Source organism: Falco punctatus, assembly GCF_963210335.1.
Source record: "Falco punctatus genome assembly, chromosome: 4".
Classification (NCBI taxonomy): domain Eukaryota; kingdom Metazoa; phylum Chordata; class Aves; order Falconiformes; family Falconidae; genus Falco; species Falco punctatus.
Window position 1 is genome coordinate 3,459,984 of NC_137583.1, and position 21,329 is coordinate 3,481,312.

The 21,329-nt window shown below is 37.4% G+C and overlaps 1 protein-coding gene across 1 annotated transcript in view; it reads left to right on the plus strand.

Annotated features, from left to right (window-relative positions):
• SYN2 (synapsin II) overlaps positions 1-21,329 on the plus strand; it is a 196,166-nt gene that overhangs the window by 71,240 nt on the left and 103,597 nt on the right. Inside the window, exons 2-4 of the mRNA XM_080386165.1 lie at positions 2,323-2,380; positions 5,364-5,455; positions 9,343-9,499. Of these exons, the coding sequence (XP_080242291.1) occupies positions 2,323-2,380; positions 5,364-5,455; positions 9,343-9,499 (307 nt within the window). The remainder of the gene's footprint in view (positions 1-2,322; positions 2,381-5,363; positions 5,456-9,342; positions 9,500-21,329) is intronic.

Here is a 21,329-nt window from a genome sequence, read left to right on the forward strand (position 1 = left end):
CTAAATGATGTTTAAATAGAAAGACAGAATTTAAAAGAATAGCATCTCACTAATTAATAATTAACTGATGTTTTGAGCCCATTCCAATATGTGCAGTGGACCCGGTGCTAAAGAATAGAAGACCCTCTCTTGGGCTCTCGCTGGCTTCTTAGTTCTCTTTCCTCTCTTAAAGAAGGGATTGGTTGCTGGTACCTCTTAGGGTAAGCACTGGGGGAGGCTTAATCTCTCTATATGGTCAAGTTAGCATTCAGCTTTGAAGAAACTGAGTCTTGCTCTAAGCTTATTTTCCCATGTTCAAGAGACAGCTTCACTGTAACATTATCATGTTATGTAGCCAACGTAATTCTATTCAAATTAAATTTGTGTTATGTGATGTCCAGTAATGCGTTTACCTCACCTATTGCCACATCAGAACAAATGTAGGAGCTCGTCCTGTTCCCAGTAAAATTCAGCAATAACATTACTGTTAAACTGATGGGAATCACAACTGCAGTTTGAAATATTTTTTGAAGTGGTAAATTTTAGTTTTTCAAAGAGGCATTGAAGTTGTCTGTTGTTATGAATTGGTTGCTTTTCTTCTGAGGTGGGTGTGGTGTTATCTTTGAACATGATAACTTCCTCTCTGGTCTGGCTTTTGTGGACTTATAGAAGTAATACAGATGTCCTTGGTTTTCCTGTCCCTGTTGGATTAACGTGGCCCAGCTGAAGCTTCAGCATAAAGAGCATTATAAAACTTAAGCCATGTCCAGACATCTTCAAAGTTTTCAAGAGGTAATTTTCATATTCGCTATATGGAATTTCAAAACAAATTTGGACAGAAAAGTAAGTGGTTAATGATATTTGTTAGACTTTTGACATTGTATATTTAAGTTCTACTTTTGTTATTGCCAAAAACATTTGATAACATTATGCTGAGTATGCGCCTCCTATAATAAAATGATGGATTTCAAACTTCATATTTCATGTGGATTTATTATAAGAAAACATATAGTAATGAAAATGCTTTCTTTATTGTTATCTTCTTACTAGTTGTGTATTTGTACAGTATTAATTGTTGGGCAATATTTTAGAATGCCATTTCAGTGTAAACACTTTCTTTGCTTTCTACCATATTGTTATCCATGATACCTAACATACCTCTAAGAACTTTGTTGCCAAAGGCACTGTTTTCAGTTGATTATTTAGAAGTTTGGTTCTTTCACTATTGAAACCAGTGGTGAAACTCTTCTGGATGTCAGTGGGAAAAGGATTTTCCAAAAGCAATGATGAATGGTTTTAACATGTAATATACATTACTTTCACTGATGAAGTAGATTTAATTGAATAGCATTTTGTCAGATGCTGAAAATGGGTAAAGGTGGTACTTTTTGTTAACACTTGAGAAGATGTCCTGTGTTGTTCTGTTTTTGGATTGTGCAACAAATTGTGGCCCACATATAATAAAAGCCAGAAAGGTACTCTAAGCTTAGTCTTGAGCAAAAAAGGTGCAGAGAAACTGATACCACATCCCCTTTCCACCTTCAGAGTGTTAGAGTAGTTCCATTTTGTGAACAGATTTATTATTTTTTTAAAAATTCCCATTTACTCCAAAGCAGATACATGCTGCCTAAGGCATAGAACTAACTAACATTCCTAGAAGAATGTCTGCTTGTCAGCCTTGGGAGACTGGATCGCTGAATTCAGTTCTGTTTTATCATAGCAATCCTGGTGTACAATGATTACTCATAAACACTCCTTCAGATTAATTGCATTGTCTCAAGTTATAGTTTAGAAAAAACAAACCTGATTAGTAAATCATGCGCTTTCATCTTTGGTGACAGCAGTCTCCAGTACCTCTGATAAATTTCTTTAAAAAAAATATGAAGTTTCTAAGCATAGTGTTTCAATAAACCAGTTTTCCTAAATAAATTAATTGGATAAAGATTGCCATGAGTGGCTGTTACTGAAATTCATTCACTGAGTTGAAATTCATTGGAATGAATTTCCACTGGTGGTATTGACTTTAATGAGAGCAAGATTGCATCTTTTTAATGGTACTCATTTTATATTAATAAGTAATTGTGCAATATGTGTTGCAGTATACTTAAGTATGTACTTTAATGTTGAAAATCACATTATGCTTTTTAATCCCCAAATACTGTGTGATGGGATGTTAAGGGCCCAAGGATGTCAAAGGATAGAGAATTGTATCTGTGTAGTAGGTAGATTGAACTAGTAGATCAGTGTATTCTCAAGATAGGAAGGCCATACAGGAAGCTTTTATATAGCTACTGATTACAGATACCTATATCCTTGATTTTCTCTCTCCCTTTTTTCCTGCAGGGCCAAGGCTTTTCGTGGAAAAAAGGTCCATGGAGAATATGACATAAAGGTTGAACAGGTAACTAAATTACTTAATCTGAGTGTTATTTTTATATTTGTTTATTTATACAAACACATGTATATGTATAAACACACACCTCCCTGAAGGTATTTTAAAAATGTGTAGATGTGGTGCGTAGGGACATGGTTTAGCGGTGAACTTGGTAGTGTTAGGTTAATGGTTGGATGTGATGATCTTAAGGGTCTTTTCCAACCTAAAGTGTCCTATGATCCTGTATGCAGATATGTGTAGGTAGATACATAAGCCCTTGTACTTCAATAAAACCTCACAAGTTAAGTAGATGTGCTAGTTTTGGCTGGGATAGAGTTAATTTCTTCTTAGTAGCTGGTATGGGGCTGTGTTTCGGATTTGTGCTGAAAACAGTGTTAATTCAGGGATGATTTAGTTACTGCTGAGCAGTGCTTACACACAGCCAAGGTCTTTGCTGCTCCTCACGCCACGCCACCAGTGAGCAGGCTGGGGGGCACATGAAGCTGGGGGGGGCGCGGCACAGGCAGGACAGCTGACCCCAACTGACCCAAGGGACATTCCATAGGACATCGTGCTCAGCATATAAAGCTGGGGGAGGAAGGGGGGATGCTTGGGGTGATGGCATTTGTCTTCCCAAGTCACCGTTACGTGTGGCGGAGCCCTGTTTTCCTGGAGGTGGCTGCACACCTGCCTGCCCGTGGGAGTGTTGAATGAATTCCTTGATTTGCTTTGCTTATGTGTGGCTTTTGCTTTACTGATTAGACTGCCTTGATCTCCACCCGTGAGTTTTCTCACTTTTAGCCTTCTGATCCTCTCCCCCATCCCACCGCAGGGCAGTGAGCGAGCGGCTGTGCGGGGCTGAGCTGCCAGCTGGGGTTACACCATGGCAGTCCTTTTTGGTGCCCAGTCAGCTCTTTTTCAAGATTCCGACCATAATTTGCACATTAAAAAGATGTCATATTCCCAAGTTGTTGCTTAGAGACTGAATTTCCCAGACACTCCACGAATTACATGATGCATTATTTTTTTTATCACTAAGTCCTTCACTTAAGAATATACATACACTTTGGTTGCAGTGCTAGTGTGTGGATTTTTTTAAAAAAGCACTGAATAAATATGGAGATATAATTCAGGGTCCATTAGAATTTTGGCTATTTTATTTGAGATAGATATCTGAGACTAGGGAATTAAATGTCTTTTTACCGCTTTTCAATTTTGAATTCTACAAGTAGATGCTACTGTAAGAGGCTTTGGTACTTTAAACTGAATTGTTTTGTCACTGGAATTTCAAAGAGTGAGGGAAAATTATCACTAGCTGTGTGGATTCAGCTTATCTAAATTCACTGTGATAGTACAGCATCTAGCTTTGCTCCATTCTTTACACCATTGAATATCTGCTGATGTTCTTGGCTTTGAAACATGGAAAGCGTTGCCAGGGATCTTCAAGGGCATTGAGGGAGAGACAGGAAAAAGAAGACATGCTGTTTTGTCCCCAAATACCATTCACACCTAGATCAGACCATGCCATTGACATCACGTGCACTGTCTATTTAATACTAACAAAAGCTCTGTGTAAGCCTAGAATTTCCTTCATATGGTCTCTTCTAGGACCAGAACCACCTTTAATCAGTAAGAAATTGAAAGTTTCTAAACCCTATTAATCACTTTGTAAAACGTTAGCATTGTGGCAGTCATATACAAATAGTTATTAACAACTACTTTAGTGTACTTTTGCTAATACCAGAGACCGTTGAAAAATTTTATTTTTACACTACTTACAGCAACCTATCTTAATGCACAATGTTTTCCACTGTGTGCTAAGCTTTTGAACTACAAAACCTACATTGTGAATCCTTGTAACTGTTTAATATGTTTTATTAATTGGGGAGATCAGTTGTCAATCTCAGATTAAATATATTTTAAATGATACTTTAATATTGTCAGCACAATACAAATATTTCAATCTCTCACCATTTGTACTGCTTTTATAATAATCTTAAAACTACCCCTTGTGTTTAGAACACTATAACACTGGTCTGAGACAGTATATAAGCGTATGGGATTTAATGAAGAGACCTCCATGCTTGAAATCAAGCACATACTTAAGCTATTGAGTTGGGAGGGTGGTTAGAGTAGGCAACACTTGCCTTAACTGAACACTGAATTCTGAAAGCCTTACACAGATTTTACTTTGGAAGACTCAGTGATACTATTTTTCAAGAGGAGACTAATGAGAATTCTGACACGCTCTATTCTGTATTAGTGTCCGGGACAGCAAAGACGCTTTTATTTATGCACTAGAAGACAGTTGGCTGCATTTCAATTGTTCTGCTGTGTAATGTTATTGTAAAGTGCCTTGAGAGTCTAAGCTGATGAAAGACTGTGGATAAATGAAAAACATCCTGTCCTTTCCTTTCAAATAACTGTAGATTCAGAGTATGGAAGTGATTCCTTTTAAATACCACATTTCCAGGGTGAGAAGATACTTTGAAAAAGTTCTTTATTTGTGAATTTTGAAAGTCAATTGTTCATTAGCACCAGATCTTTTAAAGAATAAATGCTCATAAATGAAATAGGGGTAAAGTATATGAAAAGACACTAAATCCTAAAAGAAAATATTCTGTTTATCACAGTTATTTTAATGCTGCTTCTGTACTGTTTTCTTCAAAAATTTATGTAAATGTTTGTTGAGTCTGTATTAATCTCTGAAAACACCATACAAATATAATCTCTACACTTCTGTGCAGACGTGAATAAATAAATACACTTGCTACTGCCCCATAGTCCTTTTTTGGAAAAAGTTGTTTACATTTTGCTTTCTTTGTACAGAATTTATTCAAATGTGATGTGTCATAGGTGGCAAATGCTGTTGGATTTATATCCTTTTGGTGCTCATTATATTCCAAATGTATATTATCAGAAGTTTGGATACTAAACACTTAAAAGAAGGGATTTAGGAAAATAAAGGTAAAATAAACGAGACTGACTAATGCGAGTCTTCTTTTCATAGGCAGAATTTTCAGAAATCAACTTGATAGCCCATGCTGATGGCAATTATGCAGTAGATATCCAAGTATTTCGAAATGGCACTAAAGTGGTCAGGTAAGAAAAAATATATAGAATAACAGCAAAAAGCAATGAATGGCATAGTGCATGCACGGAAAAGGTAGTGAATGATTTTTTTTGTATATGTGCAATAGGGATTTTGACTGCCACGCACTTTGGTCACTGGCATGAAAAACAGGAAAAAAAAGTATGTGATCAGTGCAGTACTTCCTGTTTGTGGCGGGAAGGGAATCTCTCAATGTTTTGATCGTATGAAAGGTGGATTTGAGTAAGATAGGAATGAAGTCTGCTATAAAAAAAAATACATAATTCGGAGTTAGGGTTATTGGTTTTGGGTTTTATCTTTGCTTCAGAAATAAAGGTGGTCTTTGTGACCTTTGTACATGCCAGAGTTTTCCAGATGAGCTGTATTTAGTCCAAAAATTGAATATTTTCTATTGAAACAGCCAAGTCATAGCACTTCTCTCAGGACAGTTACTGGAATATCACTTCTGTTTGAGAATTTCAGTTTAAAAACCTGAGATTTCCTAATAGACTGTTTTGTCCAAAAAAGATTATTCCAATTGAAGGCAGGGTAATTTTACCATTTCTTTCAGCGAGGATGTCAACAGCCTTGTAAATGTAAGGGAAGAAAACAGGGGTATGTCTGGGCAAATTGAAAGCTTAAATATTAACCGAGTTATTTCAGGAAGTCCTATATTTTATCTGGTTTATGAGAATTATAGCTATTTTGGCCAGTGCAGTTAAGTATGCGTTAAGTATAGCATAGCAGTTGTTTGACTGAACAAGTGCATTCAGAAACGTGGATCAAGCCACTAACAAACAGTGGTAGATAACTGCTTATGTTTATCTTTGTTTACTGCTTATGCTTCTCTTCAGGCAAGAGTTCAGGGAGCTAGCATACAGCATGTCTTGTATCATCATGTTTTTGCACAACATCTGTCCAAATAAAAGATTTGAAAATGTCTGCTCATTCATGTAAAAAAAAATCACGAAAAAATACTTTGTGTACTTTATGCTTTAAAACTCACAACAGTTTAATCTCTTGTGTGTTCTAAAAATACTGCAGCTTAATACAACAACCACTTCTGCCAAATCCACAAGATTATTTCCTTAGAAGAGTAAGAGATTTGATATTTTTAGTAGTGGTGGTGATGGTGGTGTTTTTTCTCCAGCGATAAATTTTTGGAGCCAGGAAATCTTGATCACTACTCCTTAGTGGCTTTTCTGTAGAGAGTTTTCCAAAAACACCCAAAATATAGAGGCCAAGTTAGCTTTGGTATGTGTCAATACTTAATGTGATTTGGGAACCTCCAGAAAATAGCATCTACAAAGATGTGTATTTGCTGTTTCTGAGAAAACTTGGTAATGCTGCTGCTTATGTTAAGAAACAGATACATCTTGTTGTGTCATCAGATAACTCTGAGATTTAGATGACAGAGGATTTTATAATATTATCAGTCTTATGGGTAGTTTAATTAACCAAATAGAACTACCTGAGGTTGATAAGTTTCACTCAAATCTGTGTGATACACCTGCACGTGTGTGCATGCTTTCCGGTGTGACAGGGATATTTAGACATGATACGAGAGCAGTTCTCTGTTTCTGTGATAACTTATCTGGAGATACAGAATATATTTGAAAATATTTTTGAAACATAAATATTCTGTATCTCCAGGTAAGTGCTAGTCTTTATGTTGCTTTAAGCCTGATTGGTTTGTGAAGTTTATTGCCTGAAGCTTGGAATGTGTCACTAAGGTAATATCCGTCAGCATCCCTGCATTCTTTACATGTTCAGTTGACAAGAAACTTTATTTGAAATCCAGCATTGAATTTGGGTCAGACAACAGGATGTGTGACACGTTCCTTTGTTTCGGTCTGTCTCAACTATTAAGAAAGATGGGAGAAGCTGCGGGTCCCACTGGCATCAAAGTTCATATTGGATACAGACTATGAACACATTACCAAAAAGGCATAAACACCTGAATACTCAGATGAAAATTTGAACGTGTTATTAATTTGAGGTCCCAAGTGAACTCATATCATAGATTTGAGCAAAATATTCATTAGCAAAATCATAGAAATTTGAATGACAGATTTTTTGATGTCTTGGTTTAGGAGGAAAAAACCATAAACAGGCATTTGCTCATTTCATTTTGTGAATGAAAATCAAACCATGAAAAATGGTATCTTATGTTACATAACGCTGAGATTTTGGATCTTACAAATGCGTGAGCCAGGATTAAAATTTTTCTCATGACCTTCTGTACACACAGTCATTCTGTCCAGCAGTCATTACAGCACTAGAACAATTATGTAAACGTATCATGTTCCTTTGAGGAGTTTTTGTAAAGCTAAAAATGGGAGTTTATCTTTATTTTTTAAAGTACCTTGCCTCAATTCTCCAACTGTTTCATTAAATTGGTATTTTAAAGGACACTTTGTGTTCTTTACTTTTATTTAAAAACGCAATGCTGTGTTTGAGATGATGTGTAATTCCCTTAGCACTATTTTAAATTATAGAGGTGGTCTCTTTCTTTCACTGAGTGGTCTGCAGTTTTGATTAAGGCATCATTAGTCCTCTAAGTATTATATTCATGCTGTGCCAACAAATTGAATTTCTGTGTTTCAAACACTTGGCACACCATCCTGAAACCTAGATCACAAATTCTCGTAACTATGCTACAAGTATTTTTTTGGAAACTTGTTTAAAAACAAGCATTTCTTTAGAGTTTTAGCCATTGGTCTAGAGTGCCATTTTAATGATTTTTGACAGCAAATCAAAAGTGTTGGTTTTACCAGGTCACGCGTTGCATTTGAAAGCCAACTTAAAAATCTAGCTAATATACTTTGACTACTGCATTCAGACTGGAATCTTAAACTGCTGAAGAAATTTTAACATGTTTTGGGTTTGTTTTGTTTTGCTAGAATGAGATTTCTGAATCATTTTGTAATCTTTGTAATTTTTCACTCCAGCGTACAGCTTATATTTATTCAAGGCAAGTAAACAATTACACTGATTTATTACACTAATTTAATTTACCTTGCAGTTACACTTCTTTCAGGAGGTTGACAGCTTCAAGCTAGTCAAGTTTTTTTTTCCACCTATAAAATCTGAATGCAGAAAAGAGTCCGTCAACAGTCATGTTTAGAAGTGACTTGACCCTGTACTGGTGGCTCCATCCTGTTGCATTGTGTCTTCTGTTTTCCATAACCTCCTTCAGTTACTAAATGTCAGGGTCTGAGTAAGTTGAAGATGGTGTCAGACTGTTCTCAAAGGTGCCTGGTGGTAGGAGAAGAAGCCATGGAGGTTGCAACAGAAGAAAACTTGATTAGATAGAAGAGAGAAAGAGAGGGGAAAAATGTGTAGTTTAGAAATTGATTTTGACAAATGTCTTGATCAGAAGTTGAATTGTGATCATCTCCAGTTACAGTATGATTCATTCTGCGAGCAATGGGGTTGCTTCATTTCTTACTGTCTTTAAAATGGTCTGCCAACAGCAGCGAAAAAACATTGTTCCCAAGAAGCTTCGGTTTCTGGCAGAGACATCAGTCTGCTTTGGTTTTGATTGTCACGGCTCAGGAACCAGTGTACACAAACTAAAGAACATACTCAGAGTGTATATACATGATTTATCTTTCAGGGGCAAACAACCTGAAAAGCCGTGATAATTTGTCTCTCCTCTTCATGGGGGCACGATATTGACTGGATGCTGATGTTTCCTGGACAGCAATTAAGAACTGATACAGTACAGATTTTCATAAAGCCATAACTTTCTGTCTTCTAACACTTACCTTTGTTTTGAGTGTTCATTTGGTATTTCTTTATCCACGAGCTAGACATTTTTCCCTTTTAAGATTTTGCTGTGGAAGGAAAAAGAATTTAATCGTTGACTATTAGCAACCTATCTTTTTCTTGGTAGGTCATTCAGGCCTGACTTTGTCCTGGTTCGACAACATTCATTCAGTATGGCAGAAAATGAAGATTTCCGTAACTTGATCATTGGAATGCAGTATGCGGGCATCCCGAGTGTCAACTCACTGGAATCAATCTATAACTTCTGTGACAAGCCGTGGGTGGTAAGTGATGTACCAAAAAGTTCTTCTGGTGCAAAAGCAGTTAGTGCCTTTTTTGTTGTTGTTGTTGTTGGTTTTTGTTTTTTGTTTGCTTGGTTGGTTCCCCTTCGTGAATATTGAGTATCAAACTGCAAAATTACTTACCAGACCGGTGAAGCAATAGTGAAAGGAATAAAAAGTAAACGAACATATTTCAATCATGTTTTCAAAGAGCCAGTGTAGGTGGTGCGTAGACAGAGAGAAAAAATATTTGTAATACAAATAATGAAATAAGTGAGGAAACCAACGGAATGCTAACATACTTCCTCAAGTGAGGAAAGTGTGTTTATTCACAATTTGTCTGGGAAAAGCAAGCTGAGAATATTTTTCATATTTGTGGTTTTAAACCATGCCTGTGACATTTTTGGGGCTATGCTTTAGCAAGGAAATCTGCAGCTATTCCTTTCCTCATTTGAAAGCTCTTTTCATAATCCTTGTGCATATGGATGTGGGAGTAGTCTTTTCAGCTACACCTAGAGTAATGAGGTACACTGGAGAATCTCTGCTCCTTGCCAGTTTTAATGTAGAAGCCAATTCAGTTTTTCATTCCATGCTTTGTAGTAATACAGAGTTTGGTGATCTTTTTGGTTCATAGAGAACTAAACATTAGTAGCAACAAGTTAAAACACGGTGCTGTAAAAGTTGATTATCAATGGTGCAGTCATTGTTCTTATAATAGATTTTTTAAAAAATAATTTTAATTTAATTTTAATTTAATTATTAAAAAAATAGATTTCCAGTTGTCCAAGGTCTAATGAAACTTTGAAGAATACCGCTTGTTATAAATAGCCAAAGCTTCATAATTTTTTTGTCTGATATCTGGGTAGGAAAAGAACAGTTGTCAGTATTTTTCACACTGCAGGAAATTTTAACAGTAATACTTTTTACTGTCTTGAGGATTATTTTTTCATACTTACTATGAAATCTCTCCAAAAAATTGTCAGCAGATTTGAACATATACCACTTGCAGCTAACTTTATTATACTTTTATATTGCAGTAAACTACAGTGGGAAATAAATAATTGTTAGAGCATTTATAACTTCTCAGAATATATATTGTATATTGCTGAATCCATTATTTTAATACATCACATTTTCTATGCTGTGTGGCATGTCTTAATGCTTTAATTCATTGTATGCAATAAAGCTAGGCGGTTAAGCAATAGCAGTAGCATTTATATGCAATAATGATGCAATAAAAAGTAAATTAATAATTCCTCCTCATAATATTCTTCTGGTGGCATTAATGTCATGGCTGTTCTTCCACCAGACCAATAAAGATATCCCTTTCTTACAGCTGGTCTTGTTGCACATAAAATTTCTGTGCTGATTTTTCACTCTTATAACTGGGAATAACTGGAAGCTGCAGCAATATTTACTATAACAACTGGAAAACCCAGCGAAAGCTAATGTATGGTTATGTGTGTAAAAGAATTAAGTCATGTTCCATATTTTTTGTTGTTGTTGTTCTGTACAGTACACCTTAGAAACAAATAATGAAGTACTATGCTTATAAGGCCTTATTTGAATTTAGAGTTAGAATAATTTAATCTCAAATTATGGTAGAGTTTTTATAAGGTGTGACATAGCAGTTCACGATGAAATGGCTGTCTTCTGAATTGTCATATCTGTGTCTTTGGGTTTTGCAAAAATTCTCATTTTGGCTGAAATTTCTGTAGTTTGTCTCAGTTTAGATATGAATGAAATGAAAATATTTTTCAGCTGATCTTATTTTATTTGAACATAAAGAATGATATTTTTTCCCCTTGAGATTTTTCTACCTTGCAGCTTCTCATCTGACACCCAAAATATGTTTCCTTTGAAACGCTTAAATTTTGCACAGCTTCAGCAAGAGTCCATTTCACATCTCTTGGGTATTTCCTCTCAGAAACAACTATTTGAGAGAAATTTTGGTGTCAGACAAGTCATGTGCTTCAAACTAGCTTCTTTCATGTTTTAATTATCTTCTGTAGTTCCCTGAAATTAATTGAGTTGCATTATGCCCCCACTGCAATTCCATGGACAGCGAGGTTGAGTAGGCGATGTCCGTGTGTTGTCCATGCGGTCATGCTTTGCTCTGGCAGTGGCCTCAATTCTGCATTTTAACTACCTGTGACCACAAGCTAAGCCTGTAAATGTGAGAGTTCTGAATACGTGGTGGCACCTGCGCTTTAGTTGGGTCCTACTTAGCAGTGTGGACTTTCAATTTGACCACACAAATATTTTCTGTACAAACATGAAGGGGCTTGTTTGGGCATTGAACTTGGGATATCTTGACTTTTGGTCTTTGTGACAGTGGGAAATGTAGAGACAACCATGTTCATCCCAGAGCATCACAAAATCTTTATCAGAATTAGGAAATCTAAGCTCTGCAAGAAGTCACGCAAACCTATTTCAACCCATGCCCAGAATACTTACTCCGAGGGTAAAAATCCATTGACCCTTTGCTTCAGCCAATATCATGAATATTCAAATTATTCAACGGAATCCAGGGAGTGTTGGTTTTGCTATTATCTTCTAGTTTGTTTGGTGACACCTGACTCATGCATGCTACCCTGCCTGAGTGAAATCCCTGCTGCAAACTGCAGTCTGGATTTGGACGCCCTTGGGGGGCACTCCCCGACCTGTTGCTGCATGCCAGCATGAAGCAGAGACACCATCGATGCCCGCGCCGGGCTCCTGGATGTACTTCAGGCCAGTGAATCAAGCAATGTTCCCCACTGTTGAAATGACATGTATTTAAGCATATACCTGAACATACCAGTTCAGACAGAAACTTAGTTAAATTGTTACAGAAAAACCCCAACAAAATTATTCTGCAAGTTCGTTGATCAGAAACCAGCTCAACATTTACAGCACTGAATAAAGGTATTGAACCACCTGCCAGTCTCATCTCTCACATACAGAACTGCGTAGTTTGCTGAAACTGAAATTGTGTGTTTGCAGTTAAGACTTTTCTTGTTTATATTTGTCTTTTTCATTGTGGCTTAAATACTAGAATACACTTTAATTCAGTTTCATGTTATTTGTCGTCTTAACATTCACATAATAAGAAAAACAGGTTTGACTTCATACAAATTGTATCTTTTCATTAAGTGTGTCTTACTGCCAGAATTTCAGAAAGTGTATTCAAGCAGTCATGAGCGCCCATGCTGGTTTTGCAGTAGTGCAAGTAAGCAAGCGTGTGCTTAGACTTACTGTCGATTAGCCCCCTTTTTTATAGCATGTAAAGGTTGCCTTTCTGGACAATTTCTTTGCTAACGTGGGTGACCTGATATTTGTATGAAAGCTATTTCTATAAAAATAGCAAGTTCAAAAGCCTTCTGAAAAATTAGAAAGCAGAACTCTAGATAATGCCATAATTAACAATCTTTATTAATTAAGGAGAAACAGATTGACTTTCCTGCAGGTAAAATTTGAGTGGCAGAAGTGAATTGCAATTTCTATAACAGCAGAAAAAAAATAGGGTGTCCGATGGAATGGGCTTTTAAGGGATGAAAAATTAGTCATGGGAATTGATCTCATTTACATCAGGAGTAGTATAGAACTGCTAGGAGGGGAAGAAGTTGGGAGAGTTAGACTAGCTGTAAAAGGGCTACTGAATAAAACAAAAGTTAGAATCCAACTACAAGATCTTTGTTTTATAAATGACTGTTCTTCAGAGTATCAGGTCTTTCCTTTGTTTGTTGTTTGGTGGGTTTTTTTGTTTGTTTTGGGGGGTTTGTTTGTTTGGGTTTTTTTAAGATTCAGCTCCAGACGAACAACATCTCTTTACAGCCCTGAGGGCAGATTCACACCCCACATTAGGAAATGAAGCACCTGCCCTTAGTTTTGCAGCAGAACTCTTTTTTTTTTTTTTTTTTTTTTTTTTTACTTCTTATTTTACTTTTTTTTTTTTTTTTAACTTTTTTTACTGTGTCTGTAGACACCCCCGGGCTTCTGTGCCTTTGCCAATAGACAGCAAATTTGTATTTGATCTGAGGTATGTTAATGAAAGATGGGGGTGCGGTAGGAAGATTGTCAGGAACATATTAAAAAAAAATTCTGAAAACAAGTCTTAAAGCTTGTGTTTTCCAGTGTCAGGACATACATAGTTACTTCAAATGTATGTCAAAAGTTCAAAGCACCATATAACCCTTTGAAAAGTTAGGATGCTAGCAACCATGGCAAAGAAAATATTGAAATGAATGTGTGTGGTGAGATGTTTGCATACTGAAATATGTTAATGATTTGGGTTTATTACAGTACTGCTGTTATTTCAGTTCTGTGATAACACTTACCACCTACCTCATGAAAAATTAATGATCCTGGCTGGTGAGATGGATTTCATTTAAATGCTAGTAAGAATGTCAGAAAGCTACTTACCTAGGGGGAAAGTATGGGTTTTATAAATAAAGACTAAGTTCTTTATTGCTGAGTGCACGCAGAGCTGTGGAGGAACTGTTTTAAGGTTCACGCTTTTGTGTGTGACTTACCCTGTTACCAGGTTTAATTCAATTACATCGAGTTAAGGTGAGGTAAAAAGATATACTTCCCACACTGGATTCATGTTCCATCTTAGTTTTACTCAGGTAATGGTGTACAGGACCTGTGTAAATCTGTAAAGCATTTATGAAAGTTTTATAACAGTAAAAAGAGCATAATTAATTACTCAAGGCTATCATTTGATATTATTTAAAATCACAATCTAGATATTTTATTATCTTTGTTTTCCTTTAGAAAATGTCATTCAAGAAATGAGACATTCCTTAACTGAGGCTTAGGAGATTGTATGTGATCTTTCCAATAGTACCTGATGTACGTAATTGTGATGTAATTACCTGATGTAAGTGATTGTGGAGGCTGGAAGTAACTGGAAAATGTGATGACAATGGCAGTGCTTGCAGTAATAGGTAAAAATCATGCTCACGATTCAGACTGGGAAAATAATATTTTTTAAAAAAACATGATTTTGCAGTGTATTGGATTGAATTTAAAAAAAAATTCTTGTCTGCATGCATCCTTTTGCATACTGCCTATTAAGATTTTAGTGAAATTTACATGCTTAAGTGTTTACATCAGTTGAACCCTGTTCTTAATTTTGTTTCCTTTTGCAGTCAGTGGTGCTAGGGGTGCAGTCTTGGAATACCACAGGTTATTAGCTTTTCACCCCGACTGTGTATAGCAGATTGCTAATAAGTGGATTTCTGCAGTGAGGTAGAGTTAATTGGACTATACTAAACATGCAGACTGACTTGTCAGGGACCGCAAGGTACAGTGTCCATGACTGCCGTAGATAGAACACCTAATTTCAGTTAAACCTGACTGTGACATACGAATTACATGCATTATAGTATCTGGATTGCTACTTCTAGATTCACATAGTGATAAGCATTTCAGCACTGCAGAGATTACAGAATTCCTGCAGTTGTATAGACCAAGTATATATGACTGAAGAGAAAGAAAATTCTCCTGAGATCAGTCCAGTTCCATGGTGGCAGTTCTGGTTCCTTTGCTGCAGAGGGAAAACACAGCAGCACCTGTAGCTGGCTGCAGATCTGTTCTCTTGTTAGAGTTCCTTGAGAGGCTATGTGGCCGTGATTGGTATAAAAGGCTTCAAGGATCTGCTGATATGTTAATTACACATTTACCCTGGTGAAGGAGACAGCACAACCTACAACGTGATAATGGGCCTACAAAAAACATTTGTGAGTGCTGTGACCTTAATTAGCTGTTGCCATGCTGGTGGAAGAGTCTGTATTTAGCGGGAAATGCTGACTTGATGTAATCATGGAGGGGATGTGGAAGCCCACTGTAGTGTGTGAAGGTACCCCATAGCTGTAACCGCTTGCAAAGAGCCGTCTGTCATGGTGCGGGTGAGCTGGGTGCTGAGCCGCTTGGCCTCCAGTGACGGAGACGCTGCTGGCGTAGTGACAACCTGCTGCATCGGTTCAGTGATGCGGGGGGTAAAGGGGGGGAAAAATAGGAACTGTTTTCTGGTCAAGAGCTGGCAGAGTGGAATTAAGACCCAGAAGGCAGAGATATCTGTGTTATTTTAAAGAAAGCTGAAAGATCCTGGCATTTTTTACAAGGCGCTCCAAAACATCTTTAAAAGACCGCTGGGGCTTTGTCTCCTTCGTTGTACAAATTTATTGTTACGAATTATAAATGTAAGTGAAGTGCCATAGAACACTTTTTAATGCTAAAATTTATTTCCTTGCTCATCTCCAATCATTCTGAGGGAAGGCTGGTTGTGGCTTTTCCTTTTGTCAAATTTGGCAGTATTGTAAATTTTGCCGTTCTTGTTTGTTTCTTTTCCTACAGTTTGTAAGCAGACAGCCAAATACTTTTTTGCAAGTTTCCTGGCATTTTCCTTTTTTGCTCCTTCTGCCAAGCTTACATAATTCTATGCCTTCATGTGTTGTGTTTGGCTTTGCATGTCTTTTGCAGTTGATTTTCTACTTATCTGTCTTCATCTTTCTACTCTGATTCAACACTTCATTTCTCTATTCTTACCTTGCTTTGTTTGAAAGGTCTGTTTCAACTGCCCTTTGTTGCTTTCTGGTGGTGTTCTGGTACTCTTCCCCACCTTGTTTTCTCCTCCTTCGTGTGCTGCTGTCTGAAGTTGCACTTTTGTGCTTTTCCCCCCTTCAAGCTACACTTTAATAGTCTTGAGCAATAGACTGAGGCACTGGCAGGAAACTTGTAGGCACTCTGCAGGGAGGAGCATATAAAACACGGGCTCTGTTCATTCCAGCTTCCTGTTGACTCAAATTATTGAAGCTGTGCTAATGGGCAGACACAACCACACAGATGACTTTCAACATCGTGTCAAAGTATCTTCTGGAGAATGAATAACAAATAAAATGAACGTGTGCAAGCAAAGTATTTTCAAAAATCTATTTACTGGAAAGCGATGACACTCCATACTCTTCCCATGCTATTCCATGTCAGGTTTAGAGAAGAAAATTGTAAACTTCTTACCGAATGTTTATTGCGCTATAAGACAATTCTGTGCTCAATACTGAAAATAAGATTTGTACAGTAATGCTGAACAATGGCCTAGAATGTGGCTGGTTATTGCACTTGCCTGTATGCCAGAGGGGATCTTATGCATTCCTTAGCCTTGACCTTCAATACCTGCAATGTGGCTTCAACTCAGATAACGAAGGTGTTTAGGGACCTTCAAATTTAATGTCTGTTAACATTACAAATGTTAGAAATGGTAAGACCTGTATTTTAGTCAGTGGCTGTTTTCAGATATTTTGTTAGGTGAAACCTGGAGCCAGCATTGAACTTTCTTCTTGTTTCAACCATTCTGAGACAAGATTGATCTACTTGATAGACAAAGACAGGGACACTGGGCAGCCAGAGCCCACCCAAAGAGGTGGTTCAGTGGCTTTTTCCTACCCTTGCACTTCAGAAAGCTACTGTAGCAAGAGCAGTTCCTTCTTTGACTTCAGCACGGGAAACCAGGTGCTGCCTGTCTCTTTCTCAGGCAGTGCAGAGCTGCTCTCATAGGCACTGGGCACAATGGCATGGGTGGTAAAGGTGGAACAGCTCCATGTGATAATGCCTGGTGAGCTCCGTAATGAATTCCATGACTCTATTTGCAGATATCTACATGAATGGTAGAGGTGTTTCTAAAACCAGTTTTGTGGCTTTCATTCATATGAAGGATCATAGTGAACGCAGAGGTCTGTGTGTCTATAGGGCAGCCAGAGAACGAATTGTCCACATGTGCTGCTCTTCCAGCACTGGTCAGAGGAGAACGTTAAGCATTAAAAACCTGTAGTTTAATTCTCTGTCAGCCAGTGAAGGTTTTGGCCTCTTCGCTCAGCCTGCCAGTTAAAGCAAAACATGTTGATGGATTTGTAGTGCGAAAGCTGAAAGTAAATTCACAAAACTGTGTCGGAAGGAAGGTGAAAGCATTTTAAGCTTTTTGGTCAAATGCAATTTACCAGCAAGCTTGAATGTTAAATTGGAGAAAAGTTCATGAAAAATTATTCATTTAAATGCATAACAAAGAAATCTAAATACAATAAGCCTAGCAGTGTGTTTTCCTGTTTGCGCCTCTGCACAGTGCTATTTTGAGCTTAATATTTTTGGAAATAGAAAGGGAATATTACAGTGTTGATTAATGATTTTGCTTTCCTAAAGTGTATAAGCTCACTGGAAACTCCTTCAAAAAAGCAGAGACCCTTAAATGAATATACCTTGGCGTCATGATGATTTGTTTTCTGTACCATACAGCAATTCTTAGGGCTCCGTGTTCATCAGTCTTTGCTTGAACTATGAAGTACGTTATATATAAAGTGAGTATATATACCTATTTTGCACTGACTAGCGTTTGCTGCCATGAGGCTAATTCAGTGCAAAAGTAGAATCACATTTGTTTTACTGCATTCTTGAATTTTGTGGTAGGTTGTTGCTGCTTTGCCCTGTTCTTCTCTGCACTAAACAGCAGTGGTGGGAACTCTTGACATCCATGACAGACTTTCATTGCATTGAACTTTTCTAGTGGCAGAAAACTGAAACATACTTTAAAACATTTCTGAACTTCTACTGACAGAAACTATATTTAAATAAAGGCTGTAAGATTAATCTGAAAACCAGGACTGTAAAGCTGCGGTTTATATCCTTTGCGTTATCTGCTGTTCCTGCTACAGTATTGAAATTCAAAAACTCTCTTCTGTGCTTGCTTAAGGCAAATATCCATAACTGAAGGCCAGATTATGAAAATTAAGTTTGATTTCTTGAGCAGTATCAGTATTTAATTAAAAAGGAAACTTGTATGTTATATTCCCCATTAAAGTTCCTTAGAAGATAATTTTTTTCTAGCCAAAATCTAGGTAGAGATTATTTCTGCTTCTTTTATATACAGCCACGGTGACTCAGGGATGAGGAGAATCAGGGGGCTAGACTCACCCTCCTGAAGCAATTTGTCACCTATCCAGGAAAATCCCTCCCACTGTGCTGGCTCTCCCACCGCAATTCCTGCTCTCCCTCCACACAAGTATTGTTCTCCCACATGATTTTCAAACCTCCCACCAGTGCTGCTGTTGCTGTCTGATTTCCTTGCCATTATTCCTTCATGTTTAGGTTCTATCCTTAGCTCCAGTTCACATCCGAAATGGATGCCAGGTGTGTTTGTTTCTTCTATGAGGCATAGTAACTAGCACACCTGTTCTGTGAAGTATCTTCTTTTGTTTATAGTTCCATTTAAAATGCTGTAAAATATCGCACTCTTTGGATGCTGGCCACCTTGGAGAAGTCCTCTGACTTTCTGTGCTGGGCTTAAAGGAGAGCATGTTGGCAGGTCTTGTATGAGGAGTGGCATCCTACCTTTGGTCTTTGCCAGCAGCTAATTTGAGAAAAAGTTTTCAAAATTGCCTTGTCTGGTTGACATGCGGGAAGGATCTCGGGACAGAAAAGTCCATATAGGTAAGAAGCCCAGTTTGACTGAGTTTGAATTCTGTGCACAAAGTTGTAGCAGCACATGATTGCATCTACATACAAATTAAGAGAAATTTTTTAAAAAAAGTATATCTTTAGCTTTAAAATGGGATTTAATACTTCAGTGGTTAAATACATCAGTAATGCTTTTTTGCCTGGAGATAACTTCATACAGACACATCTGAACACCTGCACAAAATTTTGTGAACTACAAGAGTTTTTACCAATGAATATGGGAGGGCTATATCTGCAAAAACGCAGTTTGCATTAAAAGATTTCTTCCTCTACTGTGATGTTCTCTTGAATTCAGTATTTTTATAAAAACTTACTATTTTATCTGGAAAGTCTCAGGATCTTAGTATCTCTAAAAAAAGCCCCACAGAACAGTAAAATCTCTTTTTATTGTAGTGAGCCCCAATCCCTTTTGAGAAGTGCTTAAGCAAATGCCCAAGTCCCATTAAAATAAACAGGTGCACAAATGTTTCCTTTAACAGGACACTGAACTCTGTGTTCCCATAATAGTGGAATAAACTACATTCTCATTGTTGCCAAGTGCACCCAAGAAGAGTCCTCAAAGCTTTTATTTGAATGACTCAGTTCCATAACCTTCTCTTTTCCTTCTGTAAATTTTCATTCTGAAATAAAAACTTCCAGAAGGCCTATTGCTCTAGGCCTCATGGTACTAATTTTTGCTAATTCTAACAGATATGTCTTGATCTGTTTTCTACCTTTTATGCTCATGGGCTACTTTTCCTTCATTTTAATCTGCATGTGTTCCTTAAATCTCACTTTCCTCACTGTTTACACATTTTGTCACTGTCTCTTTCAGTAGCCAAGGTGTTTCTCATTGCCAGATGCCTCTCTACCCAACTCTGCTAGCCGAGACAAAACAAAAATATCTCTGTCTTTGATCCTCTTCTAGTTGTTTGTTGGTTTGTGGGTTTTTTTAAATCCTGCTTTTATAACTGTTGTAGAAAACATCTTGTTTTTTCCTCTCATGGATGCACTCTGGTATCTGTGAGAACTCTGCATGTGGGTCTTCCAAGGGCATGAGGTTTTTATTTAAGACTTTTTTTTTCATTATGTAGAAGTTCTTAATAATTTGTATGTCTTATCAGATGTAATTCCGATGTGAAAATGCTCCAGCAGTTAATTACAGCGGTGATTAGCAACTGGAGCGAAGTGCCTCAGAGGGTGAGGAGGGAGCTGGAGATAAAGAAGGTGAGGAAATATCAGCTGCAGTCAGAGGTGGCAGGGAGAGATGCTGCTGGTCCCAGAGTGATGGGTCAAGCAGCAGGATGCAAATGAAAAATGCACTGGGGGAGAGCAGCTCAGCTTGGCGAGGCAGAGCTCATCACCATGTGCTAGTGTGAGGCTGGGCCACAGAAGGGTTAGGAAACAACTCATCTTTGTTCTGAAACTGCCATTTGAATTATGATGCAGGGTCCATATAAGTTATCTTTCCATTGTAATCCAACTGTGTTGTATTTGGCTTTGCATCGTAATCATGGAAAACTACTGGAGGAACATCAAGTTCTTTTGTCAGTTCCCATCTTTTCTATATTCTGTTAATGTGCCCAGACTGATTTGTAGGCAATGTGTCATTGTTCAGTTGCCATGTCAAGCTTTGAATTGACTTTGAAAGTTTGAATACTTTCATTAAGTTGTCTGTCAGCTCCTGCTGACAGAAAGAAGTACGTAAGCTACAGTCAGCGGTCTGTTCCCCTTGATTCTCGTATTAGGTATTAAATAGTAATTCAAATGAGTATGTACTCAGCCTTCTGGAAAAGTATTTAATGTTTACTAAAGCATAATAGAACAAATGTAGGCCAATCGCAACAAAACAGCGCATGAAGAGCATAAAAAGAGTAACACAGAAACTTCCCAGGTAACGGTATTTTAAGAAAAAAACCCCAGGTCCTTGGTGTCCAGCAGATCGAGAGGCAAACATTGCAGACCCTTCAGAGGGAGAAGACTATATATTTATTCTTTTTCTTAAATATATTTTTCTTAAATTAATTCTTAAATAAAAAAATAAATATATATATATATATTATATATATTTAAATCCACAAAGCCAAACACCGAAGCTGTGTTTAAAATACAGGCATAGTGAAAATCCTTCGTTAAAGTAAATTGACTCCCAAAGAGTACCTGTGTCACATGTACCCTCCTAGCCCCTTCCACAAAACTGCTTCATTTCTTCTCCTTCTGAAGGGTCTGAAGTGTTTGCCTCTCGATCTGCTGGCCACCAAGGACCCCTAATATGTTTGTTCTAATGGCACTTAGTCTGTGCATTTGAACATCTATTACAAGGCAATCAAGTTTTTCTGGAATGACCAGCCATATCTCTGAGCCT